The sequence below is a fragment of the Coregonus lavaretus genome (genome assembly GCF_964263955.1).
Source record: "Coregonus lavaretus genome assembly, chromosome: 15".
NCBI classification, from domain to species: Eukaryota; Metazoa; Chordata; class Actinopteri; order Salmoniformes; family Salmonidae; genus Coregonus; species Coregonus lavaretus.
The window spans coordinates 40,021,541-40,046,477 of NC_140002.1; the positions used below are offsets into that span (position 1 = coordinate 40,021,541).

Genomic DNA, 24,937 nt, shown 5'->3' on the forward strand with positions numbered 1-24,937 from the left:
AACTCCAACAAAGTTCTCTCAAAGTTTACTGTTGTTCCTTTTGACTTATGCTAAGCAATATGAGTTACGTATATCTTTGTATGGTAGTTTGATAGTATGATAAATGTGGACGGGGAGCACTGGATGCATATGAAACAGCTGCATCCTGTAATAGAAGCAGACATGTATCTGACTGTCACCAACTGATGTCTGTTTTTCTGGGGAAATAGGAGCAGATCTCTGATAATGACTGTAATCACTGATGGTTTAATCATTGATTCCAACGTAATGCTCTTTTGATTCCTCATTAACATTCGTTGTGAGTCTCAAGTGTTGGTAAGATAAGTGAGATCCCTCCCATGTCTGTGCTCCTTCCTGATTACATTAGCCACCCATCTCACCTCTCAGCCAAAACGCAGTAATTGCTCTACTTTAGTCGTGCATGGAGATTAATTAACATGGTTGCCCGGGGCAACAGTAAGGATGGCGTCCAGGCAGAGACAGAGAAGAGGTATCTCAGGGCTCATAATTTGTTCATTCATTAATTTCCGGCCAAAAGAGATATGGGAATAAATGCATTCAAGACAAACCCCTGTGGTGGTTGTACAAGAAGGGAAGATTCCAGAGTGGGGATTGGGGGAAATGCTTCCTGCTGCTTGTCAGATTTGGCACAAGAATCAAGGTCAGAGTCAAGGAACTGGTGTTCAGCTATTATCTGGCATGAAATCCTATTGCTTTATTCTGAAGTCTGATGTCTGAAGTCTTTGTTTCTCAGACAAAATGGTAAGAAAGGTGGTTCACTATGTATTGACGTGTATAGATATATTTTTATTGGAATTCCAATCTGTCTTTCAGCACTGTGGCTAGGTGCATTTTTATTTGAAACCAGCTGGCATTGGTGCTGACTTATAATTAATAGTCCAATTATGGACCTTTTTTTGTAGTACATGTTGTTTTAAATATTTTAAGCGGTCAAACTGGGAATAATACCCCTATCTGGTATCTGAAAAATTAGGGAGGCATATATTTTCTGTTGTTCTTATTGGCTTGTATAACATTAATCATATCATACCGACAATAATCCACAACATTCAACCACAGAATGAGGATACACAATAGAGTGTATGTGTAATTCCTGTTACAGGATATGAGCTCTCTTCTGGGAGGTGATCTATAGTACCTTCTCTTAGCCATGCCTCTAGCAGCTTTGTGAAAAGGTTGTGAAAAGGAATTCCTTAAAAGGCAAAGCGTCTGGGCCTAGCACTAGGTAATTGGGTCATGTTACTCCACTATTTCTTTAGACTGGATATTGGAAGGAAAACACATGTTTTTCACTGCCTCAGAGAAATGATAGCATTTTCCATCGGCTTGAGGGCACTCTCCATTTTTTTTTCTGAGATAAAAGTAGTGTAAAAGAATACACACATTGACTTTATTACTTTACTCACTAATCCACTGCTATCAGATTTTAAAGCATCTGGGACTACGAGCCATTGTTTGGAATTGTGTCATTCAAGAAAAGGGCTTTGAATAATTCAGTTGCTGTAGTTGTGGGGTCCCTGCTTGGCTGCTGGTGCTGGTTGTGGTAATAGTTTGGGGGGCCATGTGGCCCTGACAGCTGGTAAGGCAGGGATTAGGGGTGGGCTCTGTAGGGCAGAGGGGCGGGGAGAACCTGGAGTGAGGGAGTGGCCAGACTCTCAGCAGGACACCTACTACTGTTGCTGTAGAGGGAGGGGGGCTGAAAACCCAGACACACTTTCTTCATATTGGCATATTGACATAGACTATGCAGTGTAAATACTGTGGGATACTGTACTGTGGTACAGAGTGTACATGAAGCCTATGTTGACAAATTTAAATAAACATACATAGGTATTGTATGTAGAAGATACAAAGATGAATATTGAAACATCTATAGAGTGAGTTTTGTGTCACCCCACCACTTGTCTGGATATTGTTGCTAGGTGACTCTAGATGACAAGGTGGCCTGACCTTTTCAGACATGATGCTCATCTTCTCTAATATGAATATTCCTCAAGCTGGCATGCCCTTTCTTAACTACAGCCATGGCTCTGAGGGACTGTGACATTTCACATTTCAGCTGCAGGTACGTGTCTAGATATAGACGACAACTCTCAGAAAAGATGGTTTGTTTACAGTCGTCTGTCTTTTTGTTGCATCTGTCCCAAGACGTGTAAAGATGATAGTGCATTCATGCGTTTGTCTTATACCCTGTCAGATTCTGTCACATTTGAATGTTGCCTCTAGTGTATGTTTTCCAGATTCTCAGAATCCCCTTGTATTTCAAAAACATACACAATAAATATGGGCCATATTCCTCAAGGACACATTGAGTTTACATTTGTTTGATCAACTCTATAAAGAGCGGCTAGATACAGCAGGCCACATGGGACCACACTGCTGTGAGGAAGACTGCTAGAGGAATGCATCCCCACCCCCATCCCAGCCCACCCTACCCCTCCAAACAATGCATACATTTCCAGTATTGGGAGAGAGTTGCAGGAGAGTGTGAGCTCTCTCACTTCCTCGACTTACTCCTGATTTATGGAAATCACAGCGCAAACACCCTGTGAGCAGCTGCTGATAAGGATCCATTTAGCATATGTCAGCTTTTCCTTGGCACCCCTGAGAGCCCGAGTACAGGACTAATCATTCTCCTGCTCGTAACGTCTAACAGGGAGGGGATTAGAAGAAGGAGCTGCAGCAGCACTGGCTCTGTCTCTGTCTCTCTGGGCAGCCTCAGCCTCTGCTGTAACTAGTCTCCTTTCCAGGCCCGTCAGTCACACTGTATAAAGGCTACGGTCAACAGACTCGTTGTTGCCGATTCTCTTCCTTTGAAGAGGTTATTAGTTTTTGTCTCAGACACACGTTGGCGCCTAGTGGAAGACTTGCTGTCTCTGTCCTTGGCTGGCCAGGGCTTTTTGTTGGTCACTGGTTTCTGTTTAGGAAATACAGGGATGTTGATCATCAAGAATCAGAGACCTAGTCCTATCCCATTGCATTGTTCTCTTCCTCTTTGGCTGGCTTCATACTGTACATTCAGTAACCAAAAACAACAGACTGGAAAATGCAGTGTGCCTCGCCTGCAGTCAGAGAACAAAAAAAAAGTGAATTGTTTCATTAATATTAATTAAGATACAAATGTTTGCTTGCTCAGTTACATAATTTGTTTGGGAGATCCTTCCAGTCTTTGTGATTGCAGGGGATACTGATCGACAGAGCTGTGTCATGTTTATGTATGATGGCTTAATCATGTGGTTCTGTCTGAACGACAGGTCAGTGGGGCAGTATGGTGGAGGATTATGTCTGTGTTAACCTATCAGATTCCCAGGGGAAACAGCCAGGGGCCAGAACAGCACAACACTGATTCTAGTGCCATTATCACTGCTATTCATTTACTCAAGCAGAAGTGCTGTATAGCATACAATGTATGGATCAATTGCTGTTTAGTAAAACACTTTAGATCGATTTTCACTCATGTGCTGCGCATATGGATGTCTTCTTATAGTATTACAATAGGAGCCTAGCTGTATGCCGTACAATAGGTTATAGTGAGACATGTAGCTGGAATATTTAGACCTCATTTGTATGGATCACATTTCTACCTAACTGTTGAATGTAAAACAAGCATACGTCCTCTGTCTCCATAGCAACGGGGGAAGATGCAATCCTATGCTTTCACCTTTCAGCTGTGTGGTGTAGAAGCTGCTGCAGCTCTCTCCAGTGGTGTGTATTCATGGATGCTAAGGGAAGCCTGGCTTCCCAAAAACATTTACCAAGAAAAAAAGAAAAAATTGTATCTTTCTACTCTCAGTGTTTCATAATTTTCCTTCAGTCTACAAGAGACTGAATGTATCTCACCGGAGAAAGCATCCGAGCGAGCGAAACAGCGCCCCTCTGTCTCTATAGGCCATCTATCTGATGCTGTATGGTCCAAAAGAGTATGACATTGTTGCCACCCGTAGCATTGAATGCAAGGGAAGCCAGCGAGCATTTGGCCTCCCATGATAAAAAAGGTATAAAATAATAGCCAGTCAGTGTTGAGCTAAACTGAGTGAGCTCAAATGTGAATGGTCCTGGCGCACCCACAAAAATTGCCAAGGGAAACCAGCTTGGATTTGGCGTCACTTCTATCAAATCGCATTGAGAGCATACGTCATTGACAGAAACAACTTGAATTGTTGCATCTCGTTGTGTTGTTGTCCTCTGGTGGCTAGCTATCTAGCTGAAATTGTCCCTTTCCTAAATTAGCCATGGATGGAGATAGGGATTTGGACTTGTGGTTTTACTTAATTCTCCGTACTGGCCAATGATTATAATGGCGATTCTGATCCAACCATTAATTCATACATTGTGCCCCTGGCCTGAGAGGATGGAAGTTCAATATGTAGCTAGATGTTGAAGGCTAATGTTAACTATCTAACGTCGTCCATGAAAGGAAGTTAGGCTAGTGAGCAAGCAGTTTAGCCAGGTAGCCTAGGACAACAAAAAATAAAAGTGTGTACTGTATGACAGAGTGATAGACTGTTTCATCAACATGAAAGAGAGGAGGATGGCATTGGCATTTCTCTACAAGTAGGGTGAGTCAACATATTTTTCTACTTGCACGAACGCGCAAGCACACACACGCACACAGAAATCAGACCCATAGACATCCACATCATATTTAACTTACGTTGATTGGACTAAATAGTTTTGGGGATCTTTTAGTTGTCACTGTATTAGACTAAGCATAGCTGATTTGATGATGTTGAAGTTGAAATGATGCGGGAATAGTGCGATTTGTTTTCTTTGCGACTTGCGTTAACTCTCTGTGGTTCTAAATCAGTAGTTGTTTATTGGTCCGAAAATGTCGGAAACATTAATTTGCTTGACCATGCTGTAGGTCATGTAACTGTTTGTTACATGCAATATGCTTTGTGGACATGTTGCTCTCTGGTGTTGTGATGAAACAAAGGTGTGGTTGAATTTATTCTGCCACTGTGTCTTCTTATTGTCTCGGCCTTAGGCCTATTTATCACAGTGGCAAGGCATACAGTATGAACTAACAGGTTATAGAGCAAACAATGCAATTATCACAACACATAGGTTGTAATATGGCTTTTTATTCTGTCTTCCCCAGTGATTTTACCCACACACCGCTACTGATCACCACAGACCGGTCTATACGGTGAAACAATGGACCTGTAACAAGGTTGGCAAGCACTGTGTGTGTGCTGTGCTGTGTATGACCTCAATCACCCCTCAGCCACTATGGGCACTGTCCCAGGATACACTTGGATAGGATTAGCCAAAAACACTATTTTCTCAATATGATAATGAGAGCTAATGTTTGGATTACATGCATTCTCAGGGCCCACAAGCCATTCACAAAGCCAATCGGCATGTTCGGATGTCACTCTACCTCTACATCTCAATTAGTGGAGGCATCCTAGCCCCGCTGTGTGCCCTCACCCCACCCTACCACTCACAGAGGCATGGCAGGTGAAAGAGAGGGGGTGGAGGGGTATGGAGCAGGGAGCTGTACCCAGGAGAGACGCACCGAGCCGGGATTAGCTCTAATGGGATTACACTGGTACAGCCATTTTAGCCAGGCAGGCCGGGAGGGAGCAGGCAGATTGGGATGACATCATCTCCTGTCCTGGCTGCTGCTGTCTGCCGCTGCATTCTGTCTCCCTGGACCAATGGGGCTGCATTCTGACTCCCTGGACCAATGGGGCTGCATTCTGTCTCCCTGGACCAATGGAGCTGCATTCTGTCTCCCTGGACCAATGGGGGTTGAGTGCATGTTAAGACATAATGAAACAACATTTGACCCCAGCAATCCTCTTAAGTGATATTTCACCAAGTGGCCAGTTGTCTTTAAGACTGAAGAAGATGCATTGCTGCAATGTGAAGTCTGTGCCTAGGAGATTTCTGGGAAGCCCTCCAGTAGTAAATGTCCTCTGGTGTAACCTTGACTGCTCTGCATACTGCAGTAACCTTGACTGCTCTGCATACTGAAGTAACCGTGACTACTCTGCATACTGAAGTCGCCTTGACTGCTGTAGTGGACATACTGTAGTAGGAGGGAGTGAGAATCTCTGTTCAAACCTCCAGACTGGAGATGAAATGGGATGGGCAGAGAACCTGTAGTCTCAGGCTGCCTGCACTGTGTGGAGCCTGTGTGTCTGTTGCCGTGGTTACCCTGCTCATTGATTTCGTGTTTGCTGCTCAATGTTTTATGAGTGCTAGTGCTCTTACAGCTCCAATGTGTTTCTAGATGAAGTGTAAATGTAATTATGGTAATGTCCCAGCTTGTAGATTGGAGCTGTCTGTCAGAAAGGTATATGGCTGTCTCCCCCACCCCCCAGTGAACCTGTCCAGTACTTCCCTGTGCATAGAGAGGGGGGATGCAAGCACAGGCAGTATTGGTGCAGTGCTTCATCACTCAGAGCACACACATACATACACACGTTTGTTTTACTATCCTTGTGGGGACTGACCAAATGTATTCCCATTCAAAATCCTATTTTTCCTAACCCTAACCTTAACCCAAGCTGGTTGAGAGAATGCCAAGAGTCTGCAAAGCTGTCTTCAAGGCAAAGGGTGGCTACTTTGAAGAATCTCAATTATAAAATATATTTGGATATGTTTAACACTTTTTTGCTTACTACATGATTCCATATGTGTTATTTCATAGTTTTGATGTCTTCACTATTATTCTACAATGTGGAAAATAGTAAAAATGAAGAAAAACCCTTGAATGGGTAGGTGTGTCCAAACTTTTAACTGGTACTGTACAGTGCCTTGCAAAAGTATTCATCCCCCTTGGCGTTTATCCTATTTTGTTGCATTACAACCTGTAATTTAAATGGATTTTTATTTGGATTTCATGTAATGGACATACACAAAATAGTCCAAATTTGTGAAGTGAAATAAAAAATGAATAAATAAAAATAACGGAAAAGTGGTGCGTGCATATGTATTCACCCCCTTTGCGATTAAGCCCCTAAATAAGATCTGGTGCAACCAATTACCTTCAGAAGTCACATAATTAGTTAAATAAAGTCCACCTGTGTGCAATCTAAGTGTCACATGATCTCAGTATATATACACCTGTTCTGAAAGGCCCCAGAGTCTGCAACACCACTAAGCATGGGGCACCACCAAGCAAGCGGCACCATGAAGACCAAGGAGCTCTCCAAACAGGTCAGGGACAAAGTTGTGGAGAAGTACAGATCAGGGTTGGGTTATAAAAAAATAGCAGAAACTTTGAACATCCCACGGAGCACCATTAAATCCATTATAAAAAAATATAAAGAATATGGCACCACAACAAACCTGCCAAGAGAGGGCCGCCCACCAAAACTCACGGACCAGGCAAGGAGGGCATTAATCAGAGAGGCAACAAAGAGACCAAAGATGACCCTGAAGGAGCTGCAAAGCTCCACAGCGGAGATTTGGGTATCTGTCCATAGGACCACTTTAAGCCGTACACTGAGCTGGGCTTTAGGGAAGAGTGGCCAGAAAAAAGCCATTGCTTAAAGAAAATAATTAGCAAACACGTTTGGTGTTCGCCAAAAGGCATGTGGGAGACTCCCAAAACATATGGAAGAAGGTACTCTGGTCAGATTAGACTAAAATTGAGCTTTTTGCCCATCAAGGAAAATGCTATGTCTGGCGCAAACCCAACACCTCTCATCAACCCGGGAACACCATCCACACAGTGAAGCATGGTGGTGGCAGCATCATGCTGTGGGGATGTTTTTAATCGGCAGGGACTGGGAAACTGGTCAGAATTGAAGGAATGATGGATGGCGCTAAATACAGGGAAATAATGGAAACTTGTTTCATTCTTGCAGAGATTTGAGACTGGGACAGAAGTACACCTTCCAGCAGGACAATGACCCTAAGCATACTGCTAAAGCAACACTCGATTGGTTTAAGGGGAAACATTTAAATGTCTTGGAATGGCCTAGTCAAAGACCAGACCTCAATCCAATTGAGAATCTGTGGTATGACTTAAAGATTGCTGTACACCAGCGGAACCCATCCAACTTGAAGGAGCTGGAGCAGTTTTGCCTTGAAGAATGGGCAAAAATCCCAGTGGCTAGATGTGCCAAGCTTATAGATACATACCTCAAGAGACTTGCAGCTGTAATTGCTGCAAAAAGTGAATAGTTATGCACACTCAAGTTTTTAGTTTTTTTGTCTTATTTCTTGTTTGTTTCACAGTAGAAAATATTTTGCATTTTCAAAGTGGTGGGCATGTTGTGTAAATCAAACCCCCCAAAAAATCAATTTTAATTCCAGGTTGAAAGGCAACAAAATAGGAAAAATGTCAAGGGGGGTGAATACTTTCGCAAGCCACTGTATCAAGAAGCTGATTAAACAGCATGATCATTACACAGGTGCGCCTTGTGCTGGGGACAATAAAAGGCCACTTTAAAATGTGCAGTTTTGTCACACAACACAATGCCATAGATGTCTCAAGTTTTCAGGAAACATGCAATTGGCATGCTGACTACAGTAATGTCCACCAGAGCTGTTGCCAGATAATTTAATGTTCATTTCTCTACCATAAGCTGCCTCCAACGTCGTTTTAGAGAATTTGGCAGTATGTCCAACCGGCCTCACAACCGCAGGCCACATGTAACCACGCCAGCCCAGGACCTTCACATCCAGCTTCTTCACCTGCAGCATCGTCTGAGACCAGCCACCCTGATGAAACTGAGGAGTATTTCTGTCTGTAAGAAAGCACTTTTGTGAAGAAGAACTCATTCTGATTGGCTGGCTTGGCTCCTCAATGGGTGTGCCTAGCTCCCCAGTGGGTGGGCCCATGCCTTCCCAGGCCCACCCATGGCTGCGCCCCTGCCCAGTCATGTGAAACCCTTAGATTAGGGCCTAATTAATATGAACTGTAACTCAGTAAAATCGTTGAAATTGTTGCATATTGCGTTTATATTTTTGTTCAGTATATTCTCTGTGAAGGAAAACTATAGTTGCACGTCCCTGATCACTCTATTGAAGCAAAAATATATAGTAGACTTTCAATATAAAACACGATCCCTGTCAATACACAGTTGGACACACCTGCTCCCGCTTTCTCCCGTTGTGGTATTTACAAACAAACACGAGACTGGCTCAACTGTTCTGGGGAACTACGGTAAGCTTCATAATGTAAAATAACGTAACAGGTGAAATGAAGAACGCAATCTGCTTTATCTCCTAACGTATTGCACAAGTTTACTGCAGGTATTTCCTTAAAAAGTAGCTACAAATATTACAATTTATTGAAAAACTTCAAAGAAATAGTTTCAACGGTATTGACAGTATTTTAAAACCAACCCAGGGCTATTTCTAAATACCCCGGTATATACGGTATACCGCCCAAGCCTACTACTAATAGTATGAAGGCTAAAGGATTAACCCATTAAGTGCTCATTCACACAGCCCTCTGAAGTGGAGGTCTTAAGTTACAGTGTTAGCTACTAATCCAAATACACAGACTAATGGTAGAGTAGTAAGAAAGGACTTGGGCCAATAGAAGAGTAAGTAAGGCTTGTCTGCAATTGCATGAACAGACATAATGCATTGCCATCGACCTGTCATCTCACGCCATCAGTTTTAAACTTCCTTTCTTGTTTTGCTTAGATCCCTCTCTCTGATTGGTGTGAGGATATGTCAGTACTGCTGCTGAGGACTACAGTCTCTGTCCTCTTATTGGCTGGTGTCTGATATTGTCTGTTGGTGACCTAGCTCTAGACAGTGCCTGGCTCCAGCTCTGTGTGTGTGTCTTCTGTGCTGGTGGTGAGTCTGACAGGCTCACCCACGTTGAAGGTCACCCCCTCCTCCCTGGTCCATGTTTGTGGGGCGCTCTCTCTCCCATCCACTCGGATCACATCACATCACCACTGTCTGCTGCCCTGTCAGCAACAGCCTCATCCTACAGTACTACTGTGCTCCCGAACCTTTCAGTCTCACTGTGTGAGCCCTAAGCAAAGCCATTAATATAGATGTAGAGATGTGCCTCTGGCTTTCCAGCAGGAAGCATCATATGATATCTGGAGAATGATCTCTCTCAGACCCACTATTATCCTTGGAATGTATACGTTTCCTCTTTAATCTTCAGTGATAAGTCTTGGCTGAGAGGAGGGTCTATGAACAGATTTAGCTGTATGTTAGGGTATATTTAGATATAATTTAGTATCAATGTATTAATACTACACTGTAAGCACATACACAGTTTGGTCGGAAAATCAAACAGCAGTTGGGGTGTATTGACTTGAAAAAGGTGACAACTGTAATCTCTCTGGATAAGTACTTTAATAGGAGTCAAGAGAAAACAAAAGCATGACTGAAATGACCCATACAGTATCTCCAAATAGATATTTGATCTTAGTGTAAGTAAGTGTACAGTGTGTCTCTGATTGGCCCCTGTCCTCCACATAGTTAGTGAGATGTAATTGGCTGGCTGGTCGGTGTAAGCTGTGGTGTCTGCGGGGCTGAGGGGTGACAGGAGTTGACAGATAAGGGTCAGTGGCCCCACCTTACCTTGGCTATCGTGACACAGGTCCTTATATGAGCCCAATCAGGATTAACCTGGTCTACAGGCATCTTGTCATTCTCTCTGCTGTCTCGAACCTGATCTGCTTCGACTCCCATCAACACTATCTCTCTCTTTCTGTTTATCGTTCTCTCTTTCTATCTCTCTCTCTCTTTCTCTCTCTGTAAGACATCTTTAGCAAAACAGGATGGAGGACAGGACAACCCAGCGGGCAAAACTGGTTGTAGTGACATCATAATGACTGTCCCACCTGCCTTTGGGTTAGTGCTATCCGGCACCCTTGAGACATCCCTACCCTAAAACCTAACCCTAACCTTAAACCCTACCCTAACCCTAACCTTAACGCTTACCCTAACTCAAACCCTTACTTAACCCTAACCCTTACCTTAACCATTTTAAATTTCAACTTCAAAGGGGTAGGGACGTCCCAAGGATCCCAGATATATTTTTTTTAAATAAAATATTTGTAACCTTTATTTAACTAGGCAAGTCAGTTAAGAACAAATTATTATTTACGATGACGGCCTACCCCGGCCAAACCCTCCCCTAACCCGGACGACGCTGGGCCAATTGTGCGCCGCCCTATGGGACTCCCGAACATAGCCGGTTGTGATACAGCCCGGGATTGAACCTGGCGATGCAGTGCCTTAGACCGCTGCGCCTCTTAGTCCCCAGATAGCAAGGACCCTGCCTTTGTCTCCTGGTCCTCCTTCACCGCTGGTTCCTGTCCCTTTCCCTCTCCTAATGCACCTGTCCCTCTACTACTGTCCCTGTCCCACCTGGACCTACCTTGGCCATGTGTGTCACAGTAACAGTGCTGTCAGATCAGACAGGCATCTTCATAATCAGGAACTCTGCAGTCAATTAGCTCTACGCTTGTGTCAGCACAAACCCACACACAGTGGCGGTCACACTGGATGACATGACACCTCCTCTAGTCTAAAGCACACTGGTGTGTTGGGCGGGCTGCCTATAGCAGTTTACAGCAGTGGCTGCACTCATGTCTGAGCATAAACATAAACATGAAGTTGTATTAGGTGATGATGTAGTGCTTTTCAATGGTAGATGGGTATACTGAGACAGACTTACTTCCCTGGTGGTAATGGTAGTGCCGTATGACCTGTCGGAGGAAGAGATCTCTGGAAAGGAAAGGCGGACTATCTGGGCCTTCCTGTGGTTCAGAGTATTTTATTTCCATTACTGCAGCAACCCAGTAATATGTTTAATATGTTTTCTATTCAGCCCACATTCACACACCACATCTGGTTTCCAAAAGGCTTCTCGCTGGCTATGAGTTCCAATGTTTTTCTCTGAAATTGATTCCTTCACAAAATAACTGTGTCTTATCATGTCCAGGATCACTAATTGTATTGATGATCTGATTTCATACATGGGCATGTTTGGATGCCCTCAGGTCATTCTAAAGTAATGGACTAGATAGATAAATAAATACATTGAATTGTACTAATGTTGACCATCACTGCATAAAGTGGTATATGTATATCTTAGTTTCTATAGACCATTATCTTTTCACTAAATGTTTCTCAGTCTTCTAAGCAGTTATACTGTATCACTCCTTTCTTCTGTCTGTTGGATTCTCATCACTCTAATGACCTCTGCCTCGTCCTGACCCTAAACAAAAGCATGGAGGTTGGGTGTGGGGGATGGACAGAGAGAGACTGATATGAACCATAGTCAAACTGGGGCCCATCTATGGCCTCCCTCATGTGTCCTGCTTAGCCCCATCGGCCCCCCTCTCCTCTCCTCCCGCATTGCATTGATTTCATTACCAGTGCAGCTGGGGAGCCCAGCCAGCCTTGATGGGCTGTTGTCATCAGAGGGATTGACACATGGACCCCCCAGAGACCACCAAAGAACTCATTTACATCCCCTCTCCATCAGCACCACCTAGAGATGTGGTGGGGGGCTGGGTGGGGGGCAGGTTGGGGGGCAGGCAGACCCCATCACGCTTCCCATCTGACACATGATTGACAGCCCGAGAGGCATCCTTAAAATGTCACCATTATAGCTACATCCCTGCTAAATGCCACACAGCAATTGTAAGATTGAAGATAATAAATAAATACAATATTTTTTTAAGCTCACAATATTGACAGTTAAAGAGACACTGGAAGACTGGGTGAGTTAATTAGAGGCCTACAATGAAAAAGCAATAAGAATGGGATTATATATGGTAATTTCATCACTAGGGTTTGACCCTAGGATATGTGCCACTCCTGCCCCCTGTCTATGGCCTGGACCCGTGGGACATGGAGGTGGTACAGCTGGCAGACGCCATGCCGACCAGACACTCCTCCACTTTTAGCAGCATTTCCAGTAGAGAAGACAAGCATCATGGCAGCTGCTGGGGTGGGGTGCTCCAGAATTAGCATCAGCTCATAGTTTAGAAGTGTGTCACCAAGAAGGTTGTGATGTATCCTGGGTATTACCCTCCAGGTTCTGAACCTCTGGGGCATGGCGTGGCCCCCTGGACCCCTGTCACCAGGGAGACCAGAGAGGAAGACTCTGTGTTTTGAATGTGAGGCGGGGGAGGGCCTAATAAACCTGCTAGTTCCAGTAACATAGTTTTTCTATTGGAGGGTCATCAGTGAAAGGGGGTGTGGCCACAGACATCTGTCCAGTAAGTAGATTCTGATGTAAACAGCTGCAGTGAAGGGGATCAAACCCCTTAGAGGAGTGGGCTAAACTGAGCTCTGTGATACACAATTATTAGTCATTATGAAAGACTCAGTAGCGTTAGACTGTGTGTGTGTGTGTGTGTGATTGTGACATGTATGGCTCTAATAGCTGTTGGACTACATTGAAGGCTGAAGGAGGTCTGCCTCATTAGATGTAATCTTAGATAAATTCACCTCTGTCTCCTTATACTAAAAATTTAAGTTCCTCCTAATAATAGGTCTTTATCTAAAGTAGGATGTTACAGTCTTATTATATCCCATGTCTTAGTCCTTTGCTAGCCACAGATTTTATCATCAGCAACCGTCTCCAATTTAAGCAGTATTAAACACAGGATTTTAGATAATAGCCCCACAGCTATTAACTAATCTCATACTTCGCACAATTATATGCAACTTTTTATCATGGTTGAATGCAAGTATATTATCTTTTTTAATTAACACACAGTCAGCATTTTAAAGCAGTTTAGCGAACTTGAGAATGTTAATGAAGAATGAGACCCTCTTTTTGGGGCACACATTGCTGCTGAATTTCTTTGCTCTATCTGTGTGTTTCTGTTACTGTAATGCTGTTACTGACATGATTTGACCTGGGGGAAAATGCAGAGTCAAGGAGGCAGTAGTGCTGAGATGTCGCACTGGTCACTGTCTAAGATGAGTGTATTTTATATCTGATATGTCATGTTAAGATCCCACTGAGTTGTATGTATGCATTGTTGCAGAGCTGCATTCTCTCATGGTCCCGTGTTTCTCTGCTCCACCAGGTCACCTGTCTTCAGGATTTCTTTGGTGATGATGACGTCTTCATCGCTTGTGGCCCAGAGAAGTTCCGCTACGCCCAGGATGACTTCTCCCTGGATGAAAATGGTGAGAGCAACCACATCACTAGTAACCTACTACACCACTGTAACATCACTAGTAACCTACTACACAACTGTAACACCACTAGTAACCTACTACACCACTGTAACACCACTAGTAACCTACTACACCACTGTAACACCACTAGTAACCTACTACACCACTGTAACATCACTAGTAACCTACTACACCACTGTAACATCACTAGTAACCTACTACACCACTGTAACACCACTAGTAACCTACTACACCACTGTAACACCACTAGTAACCTACTACACCTCTGTAACACCACTAGTAACCTTCTACACCACTGTAACATCACTAGTAACCTACTACACCACTGTAACATCACTAGTAACCTACTACACCACTGTAACACCACTAGTAACCTACTACACCACTGTAACATCACTAGTAACCTACTACACCACTGTAACATCACGAGTAACCTACTACACCTCTGTAACACCACTAGTAACCTTCTACACCACTGTAACATCGCTTTTTGTGAAATTAGCTCTTTCTGGCAATGTGATTGTGCTACTATACACCGAGTGTACAAAACATTAAGAACACCTGCTCTTTCCATGACATAGACTGACCAGGGGAATCCAGGTGAAAGCTATGATCTCTTATTAATATCATGTGTTAAATCCACTTCAATCAGTGTAGATGAAGGGGAGGAGACAGGTTAAAGAAGGATTTTTTAAGTGGAACTGATAGCGTTTTAACTACTTTGCATATATGAAACAAACAGACAATCATAATATCAGTCAAACATATCAAATTCCCAGTTTATGCTACAAAACTAGCTTTATAAGAGGTTTTAAAAATACTGTAGGTTCTATTTGACTCAACATTCCATGACGTACACAAAGACATTGTTGGCAGATTAGATGGATGCAGTTCAATGCATGATTAATATAATTCACCAATACATTTCTTAGTAGTCCAATAAAATATTGTTATCAGGTTGTAAATCATAGCTGGCCTGGTACAATGTTTGCTACCTCAGTTCGAGATGCACTGTTTCAGTTTCAATGACTCAATATTTTGGAGAAAAACGGACGAAAGTAACTAAAGCTGGGAATGTCAATACAATCAAATTAGCAAGGGCAATGATCACAAGTCAATCATAACGTGGCTAATAGGCTAGCGTATCTATTTATGTAGCAAGCTAAAAACATGGAGCCTAACGTGAGCTAGATAGCTAGCTAGCTGCTAGGAGGATGTCATGTCATGTCATTGGAGGAGTGGGTGAGTGACTGACTTTTTCCCCTCATTGTTTTTCGATGGCTATACACAGCTAGAGATGCAGGTGTCATTTGGTTAGTTAGCAAGAACTTGAACGACTGTTATCCAGTTAGCATATCTCTTGGGTTCGCAAATTCACTCTGGATATCTACTCCGATTTCAGAGCACTCTCGTCTGAGTGTGCCAATGCACAGATTAACTGATTAAGTTATGCAACACCCGCTGAATATGGCCGGTGTCAGTAAACTTATGCAAAACAATAGTTAGTCACGCTCTAGATAACATGTAAACAGCTTAGCTAACCAGCTCTGCTAGGGCGAGTAAAATGGTCAGAGTGAGGTGTTCTCTCATTTGTGTCTGGAAGTAGCTAGCTAGCAAGCTAGCCAACTTTAGCCAGGCAGGCAAGCTGCAGAAGGACGTGTAGGCTACAATTCCCCATCGTTTATTAGTACAATTTTGACGGCCAACTACCTGAAAAAGCTAATCTTGCTCAGGCTATCATTAGTTCTTGATCTTGTTGTTGTTGATACATAACTGAGGGAGAGAGAGCCTACCTTTTCATGTTTTTTTTTTTATCAATATGACTGTAAAGTTACAAAATGTAAGAAGGCCTACTGTAGCTCTGATTTGCTATGGTACACTGTTCTGCGTAGACTTCGGTCCTGGACTAGACAGATGTTTTTATTAGGTTTTATTTCTTGCAGTGTCCAAACGCATGGCCACTTTCCCACACTATACTGCTATAGAATTTTCACAAATGGCTTGGTATACGTAATTCCCAAACAATCTAAGAATTTATTTAAACGTGAAAATGACCATATCTAACTGATCGCTTGTAAGAAAATGTTTTTAAAAGTGTAATATTCTTCCTGGGGGTGTTTATGAACAGATTTTAATGAGATTTAATGTTGCTAAAATGCTGTCAGTTCTACTTTAAGCCTTGAGACAATTGAGACATGGATTGTGTATGTGTGCCATTCAGAGGGTAAATGGGCAAGACAAAATATTTAAGTCCCTTTGAACAGGGTATGGTAGTAGGTGCGAGGCTCACCGGTTTGTGTCAAGAACTACAATGCTGCTGGGTTTTTCACGCTCAACAGTTTCCTGTGTGTATCAAGAATGGTCCACCACCCAAAGGACATCCAGCCAACTTGACACAACTGTGGGAAGCATTGGAGTCAACATTGGCCAGCATCCCCGTGGAAGGCTTTCGACACCTTGTAGAGTCAATGCCACAACGAATTGAGGCTTTTCTGACGGCAAAAGGGGGTGCAACTCAATATTAGGAAGGTGTTCCTAATGTTTTGTATACTCAGTGTATGCTCACTACTGTATATTTAATTCTCTCTCACACCCACAAGTGCAGACAGGAACTCACAGGTCTGATTTCTGATTTAGAAAGTAAAGAATCTATCTGAAATAGAAAGTTAAATAAATATCTGCACCATAGTAAACCCAGATTTTGGCTAGAGTTAACATAGCAGCTCAGTCCACATGTAGGCTAGCTAGCTGTTCAATGGAATGACTGGTAAATACATCACATAGCACATTGTCACGATCGTCGTAATAAGTGGACCAAGGCGCAGCGTGATATGCGTACATCTTTTAATTAGTACTTTATAACATGAACAAAACGATACGTGAAGTCCTAAGGTTAACAAAACACAAACCTCTCCGGAACAAGATCCCACAAATAACAAGTGCAAAACAGACTGCCTAAGTATGGTTCCCAAGATGACAACAAGCCACATCTGCCTCTGATTGGGAACCACCCCGGCCAACATAGAAATACATGATCTAGAACCTGACAAAGAAAATTCAACATAGACAATCCACACCCTGGCTCAACCTATAAGAGTCCCCAGAGCCAGGGCGTGACACACATCTCCTTTTGTCTCTTTTTGCCCAACGCTTAGGTCTTTCACATCAGTACTGAACTAGAGCTCATTATTTAGATGGAGTTTATGTAAATAAGGCTTTAGCCATGTTAATGAGCGATAAGTAGTCTCTAGGGTGCCTCAAATGCCAAACAGGATCAGGCACCACCAGGACCATATGGGAAGGACTCTAGAATGGCCATTTTATGTTTTCATCACATTTCAAAAGACGGACCTACATAGAGGACAGGTATTTCCAGGCTACACTAGAACAGATGACTCTTACATACCAGAGTAAATGTATCATTCTTCTCAGTGAATGTGTGGCTTTGTGTATCTATGTGTGTGTGGGTAGTGTATGTTAATGGATAGGCCTGCTGTGTGTGTTGTGTGCAGTAAGCAGCAGGGAGGCATAAGCATGGGTAGAGGAACAGCCATTAATCTTGGTGGTCACAGGTTTAGGTCAGATGATCCAGTGGTGCTGATACTGACTCTGAATGGAGGAGAGGAGTAGAGCACCACTGCGAAGCTTCCCTGGCTACTCCCTACAGGCTTCAAAGCCTATTTTTGCATAAAGTAGCTACACAGGCTCCCTCTTCCATACCTCCACACATCTCTCAATAGCAGAGAGCTCAGAAATACAGTGCCTTGCAAAAGTATTCATCCCCCTTGGTGTTTTTTCTATTTTGTTGCATTACAGCCTGTAATTTAAATGGGTTTTTATTTGGATTTCATGTAATGGACATAAACAAAATAGTCCAAATTGGTGAAGTGGAATGAAAAAAATAACTTTTGAACAAATAAATAACGGAAAAGTGGTGCGTGCATATGTATTCACCCCCTTTGCTATGAAGCCCCTAAATAAGATCTGGTGCAACCAATTACCTTCAGATGTCACATAATTAGTGAAATAAAGTTCACCGGTGTGCAATCTAAGCGTCACATGATATGTCACATGATCTCAGTATATATACACCTGTTCTGAAAGGCCCCAGAGTCTGCAACACCACTAAGCAAGGGGCACCATGAAGACCAAGGAGCTCTCCAAACAGGTCAGGGACAAAGTTGTGGAGAAGTACAGATCAGGGTTGGGTTATAAAAAAAATATCAGAAACTTTGAACATCCCACGGAGCACCATTAAATCCATTATAAAAAAATTGAAAGAATATGGCACCACAACAAACTTGCCAAGAGAGGGCCGCCCACCAAAAGTCACGGACCAGGCAAGGAGGGCATTAATCAGAGAGGCAACAAAGACACCAAAGATGACCCTGAAGGAGCTGGAAAGCTCCACAGCGGAGATTGGAGTATCTGTCCATAGGACCACTTTAAGTTGTACACTCCACAGAGCTGGGCTTTACGGAAGAGTGGCCAGAAAAAAGCTATTGCTTGAAGAAAAAAACCAAGCAAACACGTTTGGTGTTTGCCAAAAGGCATGTGGGAGACTCCCCAAACATATGGAAGAAGGTACTCTGGTCAGATGAGACTAGAATTGAGCTTTTTGGCCATCAAGGAAAACGTTATGTCTGGCGCAAACCCAATACCTCTCATCACCCCGAGAACACCATCCCCACTGTGAAGCATGGTGGTGGCAGCATCATGCTGTGGGGATGTTTTTAATCGGCAGGGACTGGGAAACTGGTCAGAATTGAAGGAATGATGGATGGCGCTAAATACAGGGAAAGTCTTGAGGGAAACCTGTTTCAGTCTTCCAGAGATTTGAGACTGGGACGGAGGTTCACCTTCCAGCAGGACAATGAACCTAAGCATACTGCTAAAGCAACACTCGAGTGGTTTATTGGGAAACATTTAAATGTCTTGGAATGGCCTAGTCAAAGCCCTCAATCCAATTGAGAATCTGGTGGTATTACTTAAAGATTGCTGTACACCAGTGGAACCCATCCAACTTGAAGGAGCTGGAGCAGTTTTGCCTTGAAGAAAGGGCAAAAATCCCAGTGGCTAGATGTGCCAAGCTTATAGAGACATATCCCAAGAGACTTGCAGCTGTAATTGCTGCAAAAGGTGGCTCTACAAAGTATTGACTTTGGGGGGGGTGAATAGTTATGCACGCTCAAGTTTTCTGTTTTTTTTGTCTTGTTTCTTGTTTGTTTCACAATACAAAATGTTTTGCATCTTCAAAGTGGTAGGCATGTTGTGTAAATCAAATAATACAAACCCCCCCAAAAATCCAGTTTAATTCCAGGTTGAAAGGCAACAAAATAGGAGAAATGCCAAGGGGGGTGAATACTTTCGCAAGCCACTGTAAGGGGAACTTATAATATACACAACTACTGTACAGCATCAGTGTAGGTGTGATGTGTTTAGACAGGGTCCATTTCCTGACCCGCTGCCTGCCCTCTCACTGGGTCCTTGTGTGAAGGAGTTGACCCGTGTGCTTTAATGTTGTGGTTCCTTTCTTTCAGCACACTACCCCTCTGGAACCAAACCCAAATCAGCCCAGGGGGCCTATAATAACCAAGGTCAGTGGGGTCATGCCAACATAACACTGACATCATATCATGTCTGCTGGAGACCACCCACGGCCTGGGTGGGGCCAGGGGCAGGGGAAGGAGTGGGCCCTGTCTCTACACACAACACTGACTGCACTGGTCGAAGCTGATACAGCGTTTTCACATAGATAGTCCAATCATTACCATACACAGACATATTTGGTATAGATTTGGATCCTGTTGCTTTATCAGATTTGCACATCAAAGTTCAGCCAGATTTGATGGCCATTGCAGGAGACAGAGGGGAGTGTATGTAGCTCAGTATTTAATAAGCATCACTAAAAGCCGAATTGGATCCAATTCAAATAGTCATGGCAAATGTGGACTTAACTCAATGCCCTTTAGTTAAGGCCTGAATACATTATACATAAGCCTTGAGCAAACATCATAAACATGTTGCCAAACACAGTATGTTGTTGAACTAGTAACTGTTTTAGTTAGGGCATAACATGCCCATTTTCAGATTAAGCCAATCTTGCACTTCTGTCACCTTTGGGCCATGCCATTCCTCTCCTTGGGGGAGGGGGGCGGGGGGATGCAGCAGAGCAGGTGTCTCCTAAACACTTAAGTCCATAGCCTAAACCACTCTGCCAGAAAGAGAGAGTGGGTGAGAGGGGTGTTAGAGGGGAGGTGAGTGTCTGATGTGTTCTTTGAATGTGAATGATTTTTGAATGCCCGGTGGCATTTCACACTAGCGCTGGCACCCAGGCATCTGGCTGTGTGTGTGACTCCTGGTGGTGCGTAAAGGTTAGGAGAAGGGAGACAGCCAGACATACACAGTGTGATCAGCTCTCAGCAGACAGGAAGGACAGACAGACAGTGGGATTAGCATTTACAGAGAGAGGAGGGTGGAAGAATAGAAAGGTTGTGCATTACTGAGAGCACAGAGGTGGAAGAACAGACATTCTGAGGGAGGAGAGAGGATGGTGGAGGCATAGAAAGGCTGTGTGGTACTCAGAGGAAGGCGGAGGCACTGTGTGGTACTGAGATCAGAGAGAGGAGGGGGAGTGGAGAGGATGGGGAAGAAAGGGGAGGGAGGGAGGGAGGGAGGATGTCTACGAGTCTTTGTGGCTGTCGGCTTCATGCTTCACTGTTTACCCTGATTAATGCAATAACCCAGAATAAACCGCATGGCATACACAACTACTGTACATACAGCAAACCTCAACGCTTTACATACACACAATAGACTGCATGCCATACAAAGCTAGCACCAAACTACAGTACAATATCACCAAACTACAGTACAATATCACCAAACTACAGTACAATATCACCAAACTACAGAACGTAGAATTGCTACACACACAGAAGTCACATAGACTGAAGCTCACTATGAAACTACTCTTTGTACAACAGACACTACCAAACTATCACCCAATCCCCCTTACTGAAAACATTGCAGCAACAATGGACTTCATGAAAGTCACCTATGTGGCCATAAATGACCATTTACAGTGTCCAGGTTCTCATTAAGTCAGTCTGTTTGTATGAATGTCTGTTTCTTTGTCAATGCGGCCTTTCATGTGGAAGATACTACTGTAGTTTCTGTGGCCTTTGTTTTGTCTTATGCTCACACACTGTGTGTGTGTGTGTGTGTGTGTGTGTGTGTGTGTGTGTGTGTGTGTGTGTGTGTGTGTGTGTATTTCTCTCCACAGAAGGGTGCAGGATGATGAAGAAGAAAAGTCCAGGTCCGATCCGACGCAGCAAGTCTCCTGCTGAATCGAGTGAGCTCATTATTGTCTGATCTATAATGTGACTGTCCATGGTAGCCCACACCCGACATAGACTGGCTTCATCACATAGACTTTATTACAGAGTTACTACTACTACTCACTTCCTTACTATCAGCATCCATCCACCCTGATTCTAAATGCAGCTAGATTTAAACCAACTGATATGGATGCATGTGGTTATTATTGTTTTTACATGACATTAACATGATGTGAGTTTTTCTGTTGTTTTGATTTGGTTTCATTTCTTTTTTTTTCTTCTGTTGAAATATACTTTATGTCTGTAATCTGAATGTTGTTGTCCAGGATTTTATTGCTCAGACAGGGTATTTAAACCCTGGTGCTCATTGTCTGTCCTGTGAGTGAGACAGTGAGGCAGACAGTGTTTACTGGTGGGAACTGTCCTCTAATCTTAACGCAACACCTTTTGCACGCCGCGCCGCGCCGCGCCGCGCCATCCCAAACCCCCAAACCCCAAACCCCCACTAATACATAGAAATGGGGACACAAAAAATCCAGCCTTTGTTTGATCAGGATAATCTGAACAGATTACGAATTACAGAATGATACTAATCCAGATCTGCTGTCCTTAAGCATTGATCAAAATATGAAATATGAAAAGAAAACAAAGGTAGCAGAGGATTGTAAATATCTGTCTGTAGCATTTAGAGCAGTTATTATCCTTGACATACGCTGTCTGTGTCAAAGAGGGGGTCAACGAGATATACAGAGATTTCAAGAGAACACTCAGGAATGGGCAGCAGTTATAACCACTGATTATATAGGTCAGAGGGTTCACTACATGGGTCAAGGGATGATGGCATAAGAGACCGTTAATTAGGCACTTTATTCTCACACCTTAAACAGTTATTAAACATCAATTCTTCCAGCGACGTGTACACATAGGCTAAAACACACACACACACACACACACAGGTGCTATCCTAGCTGACGTGTCAGGCTGGGGTGTAGTATAGAATGCTTCTTGGTGTCCCCCTGTCACCCTGTGTCACTCCACAGTGAGGTGGCTGGCTGGTGGCGGGTGGATGTGAGGTCAGTGTGTCCTCCCAGCCAGACTCTGCTGCCCGACTCCCTCTCTCAGTGCTCTTTAATATTTCAGTGAGAGCTGGTGGGGGTCGGGGGAGGGCTTGCCCTTAAAAGCAGCAGATGGACAGCCAAGTGGCTAGTAGTCCTCCTAATGTGTCCAAGGTTAAACAGCCTCTTTACAGTCAAGAGGGTAGGGTGGCCGCCCGGGTGGGTGATGGTAGAGGGATCAGTAGGGGTGGGGAAACACTTAGGGTAGAGGTTACCAGTGTGGGCCTGTTATGTCTGGGCTGATGCAGCCATAACATGAGCAGGAGAATGTAAGACAAATGGCTCAAAAGATTTATGCACCCTGAGTTTAGACATTCATTATCTCCACAGAGGCCCCAATTTTACACCGCAGTCAGACACATTATCAAAATAGTACGCTTTTAAATGACACCATCACATTGTTTTCTGTTTGGTTTTTCATTATTGTACATGTAAGACATCCAAAATATAGCCCTTTAACAATCATACAGTTTTGTATGGAGTACTGATACACTGATTACTAGCCTTCATAGTTTCATAAATGGAGGCAGAAATACTGTACGTTGCTGTTGTTAGGGCTTGGTCTGAAATGGTTCCTTGTATATTTCTGATATGTTTATTGGTCTGGGTAACTGATATGGTTTCAACCTGTCAAGCATCTCCTCTTATGTACCTACCCCAATATTAACCCCTCTAACTCCTTCCTCCAGTGGTGGTTTGGGTTTTACTATTTTATTAACGCATTTGTTTTGTTGTTTATGTTTGTTTAGTTGTATTGCAAATGTTTTGTTCTTTTGAAATAAAAGCCATGTTTTCAGTTATCAGTGGTGCATGTTTCTGTTTAACCCCTGCTTCAAAATATGATGTATATTTAAAGACTGGAATCAGACTAACAGTTGGCTGTATGTGACAGGAGAAGTTAAGCTCCTGGCCATTATACTGTCTTATAGCATATATAAATACACCCATAGACCAATCTTCTGAAATAGGCATTGACTAGAATAGATTAAGCATATCTTCATTGTCTTCCTCACCTAGTTCTGTAGGTACTGCTTTCATGTCATTCTCTACATGACACTGCTACATTTGAGGCCTTCCTTGGCTTTTTAGTTTAGTTTTTCTGGTTGAGTTAAATATACATTTTAGGTCTGGATGAAGTAATAATAAAGTAATATGCCATTTAGCAGACGCTTTTATCCAAAGCGACTTACAGTCATATGTGCATTATTTTTTTATTTTTTTAAATTTTTTTATTGTATGAAGATATGAACTTCATTGCATTAGAGTTGGCTTAGTCTGTAAAGCTCTTCCTCCACTGTACCTGTTTACAATTCAGACTGGCTGAGAGGCTAACCATCTGTTTCAAAGTCTTTCCTTAAGGATTCTGTTTTTCTCTTAAAGACAAAAGCCTTTTAAAAAGTCTTACTACACAAACTACGACACATCACACCACTCTCAGATGTAAACACTGTCTAGGCCAGGGGTATCCTAGCAACCTGCCACAGCTGTAGAGTAATGGCCAAACGTCCTCCAGCAGAGAACAAACAGGGACCCGGTCAGTCAGTCAGTCGCCCAGAGAGACTCTGTCTACAACCAAATGAGGGCAAGGGCCAGGAATGACCCTACTCTGGGGCCAAGGAGTCCTGGCATACACGCTGTCTAATTCATTGGTCTCTCTCTCTTTCTTTCTCCATTTACCTCTCATATTCTCTCTCTTTACACCTCCCTTTCTTTCTCACTCCATCTGGGTTCTCACAGCCAATGGGACGGGCTCCAGCAGCCAGCTCTCCACCCCAATTTCCAAGCAGTCCCCCACCTCCACCCCCAACAGCCCAGGCATCCACCGCAAGCAGAAGGTACCCCATCCTGTCCACTACCTAAATATCACTACCGATCCCTCCCTCTCTCTTTCCTCTCTCTCTCTCTCTCTCTCTCTCTCTCTCTCTCTCTCTCTCTCTCTCTCTCTCTCATACTGCACCTAAAGGCCCAATAGCTTAGCTCAGAACTCATTGAAGAGGATCTGTCCCCTAGCTCATTCAGATAATGATCCTCCATGTTTTTCTCTGTAGGATCTCTACCTGCCCCTATCTCTGGATGATGAGGATTCTCTTGGGGAGTCCATGTAGAGCCTCCTGTCTGTCAGCTGCTGCCTGCCTACCCGTCTCCCCCTGGCCTGCCACTCGGAGGTATCTCTGGTGCTCTCCACCTTCACTAACGGCCAGCGCCCTCTAGTGTACTGTCCGGGAGGACTTCTCCATTTGATCTCTCCCTGGTGCCACATGTTATGTCTATCTGGCCTTGGCCACCACGGCTGTTCCACCTTTTGCTGCTTGAGAATTCACCACTAGATCTTGTTTTTTATATCCTATGTTGTTAAGA

General features: G+C 43.5%; 1 protein-coding gene across 2 annotated transcripts in view; it reads left to right on the top strand.

The window, feature by feature from the left end:
• Positions 1–24,684, top strand: part of LOC311142878 (neuronal migration protein doublecortin-like) — a gene marked incomplete at both ends in the record, with an annotated part of 60,588 nt that extends 35,904 nt beyond the window's left edge. Inside the window, 5 exons of one of the 2 annotated variants that reach the window (XM_084178584.1) lie at positions 14,010–14,112; positions 19,665–19,721; positions 21,410–21,478; positions 24,317–24,414; positions 24,628–24,684. In XM_084178584.1, coding sequence (XP_084034710.1) covers positions 14,010–14,112; positions 19,665–19,721; positions 21,410–21,478; positions 24,317–24,414; positions 24,628–24,684 — 384 coding nt within the window. Of the gene's footprint in view, positions 1–14,009; positions 14,164–19,664; positions 19,722–21,409; positions 21,479–24,316; positions 24,415–24,627 lie in introns of both variants that reach the window. The other variant, XM_084178583.1, reaches the window with a different exon arrangement.
• Between the last annotated feature and the right edge of the window lie 253 nt (positions 24,685–24,937).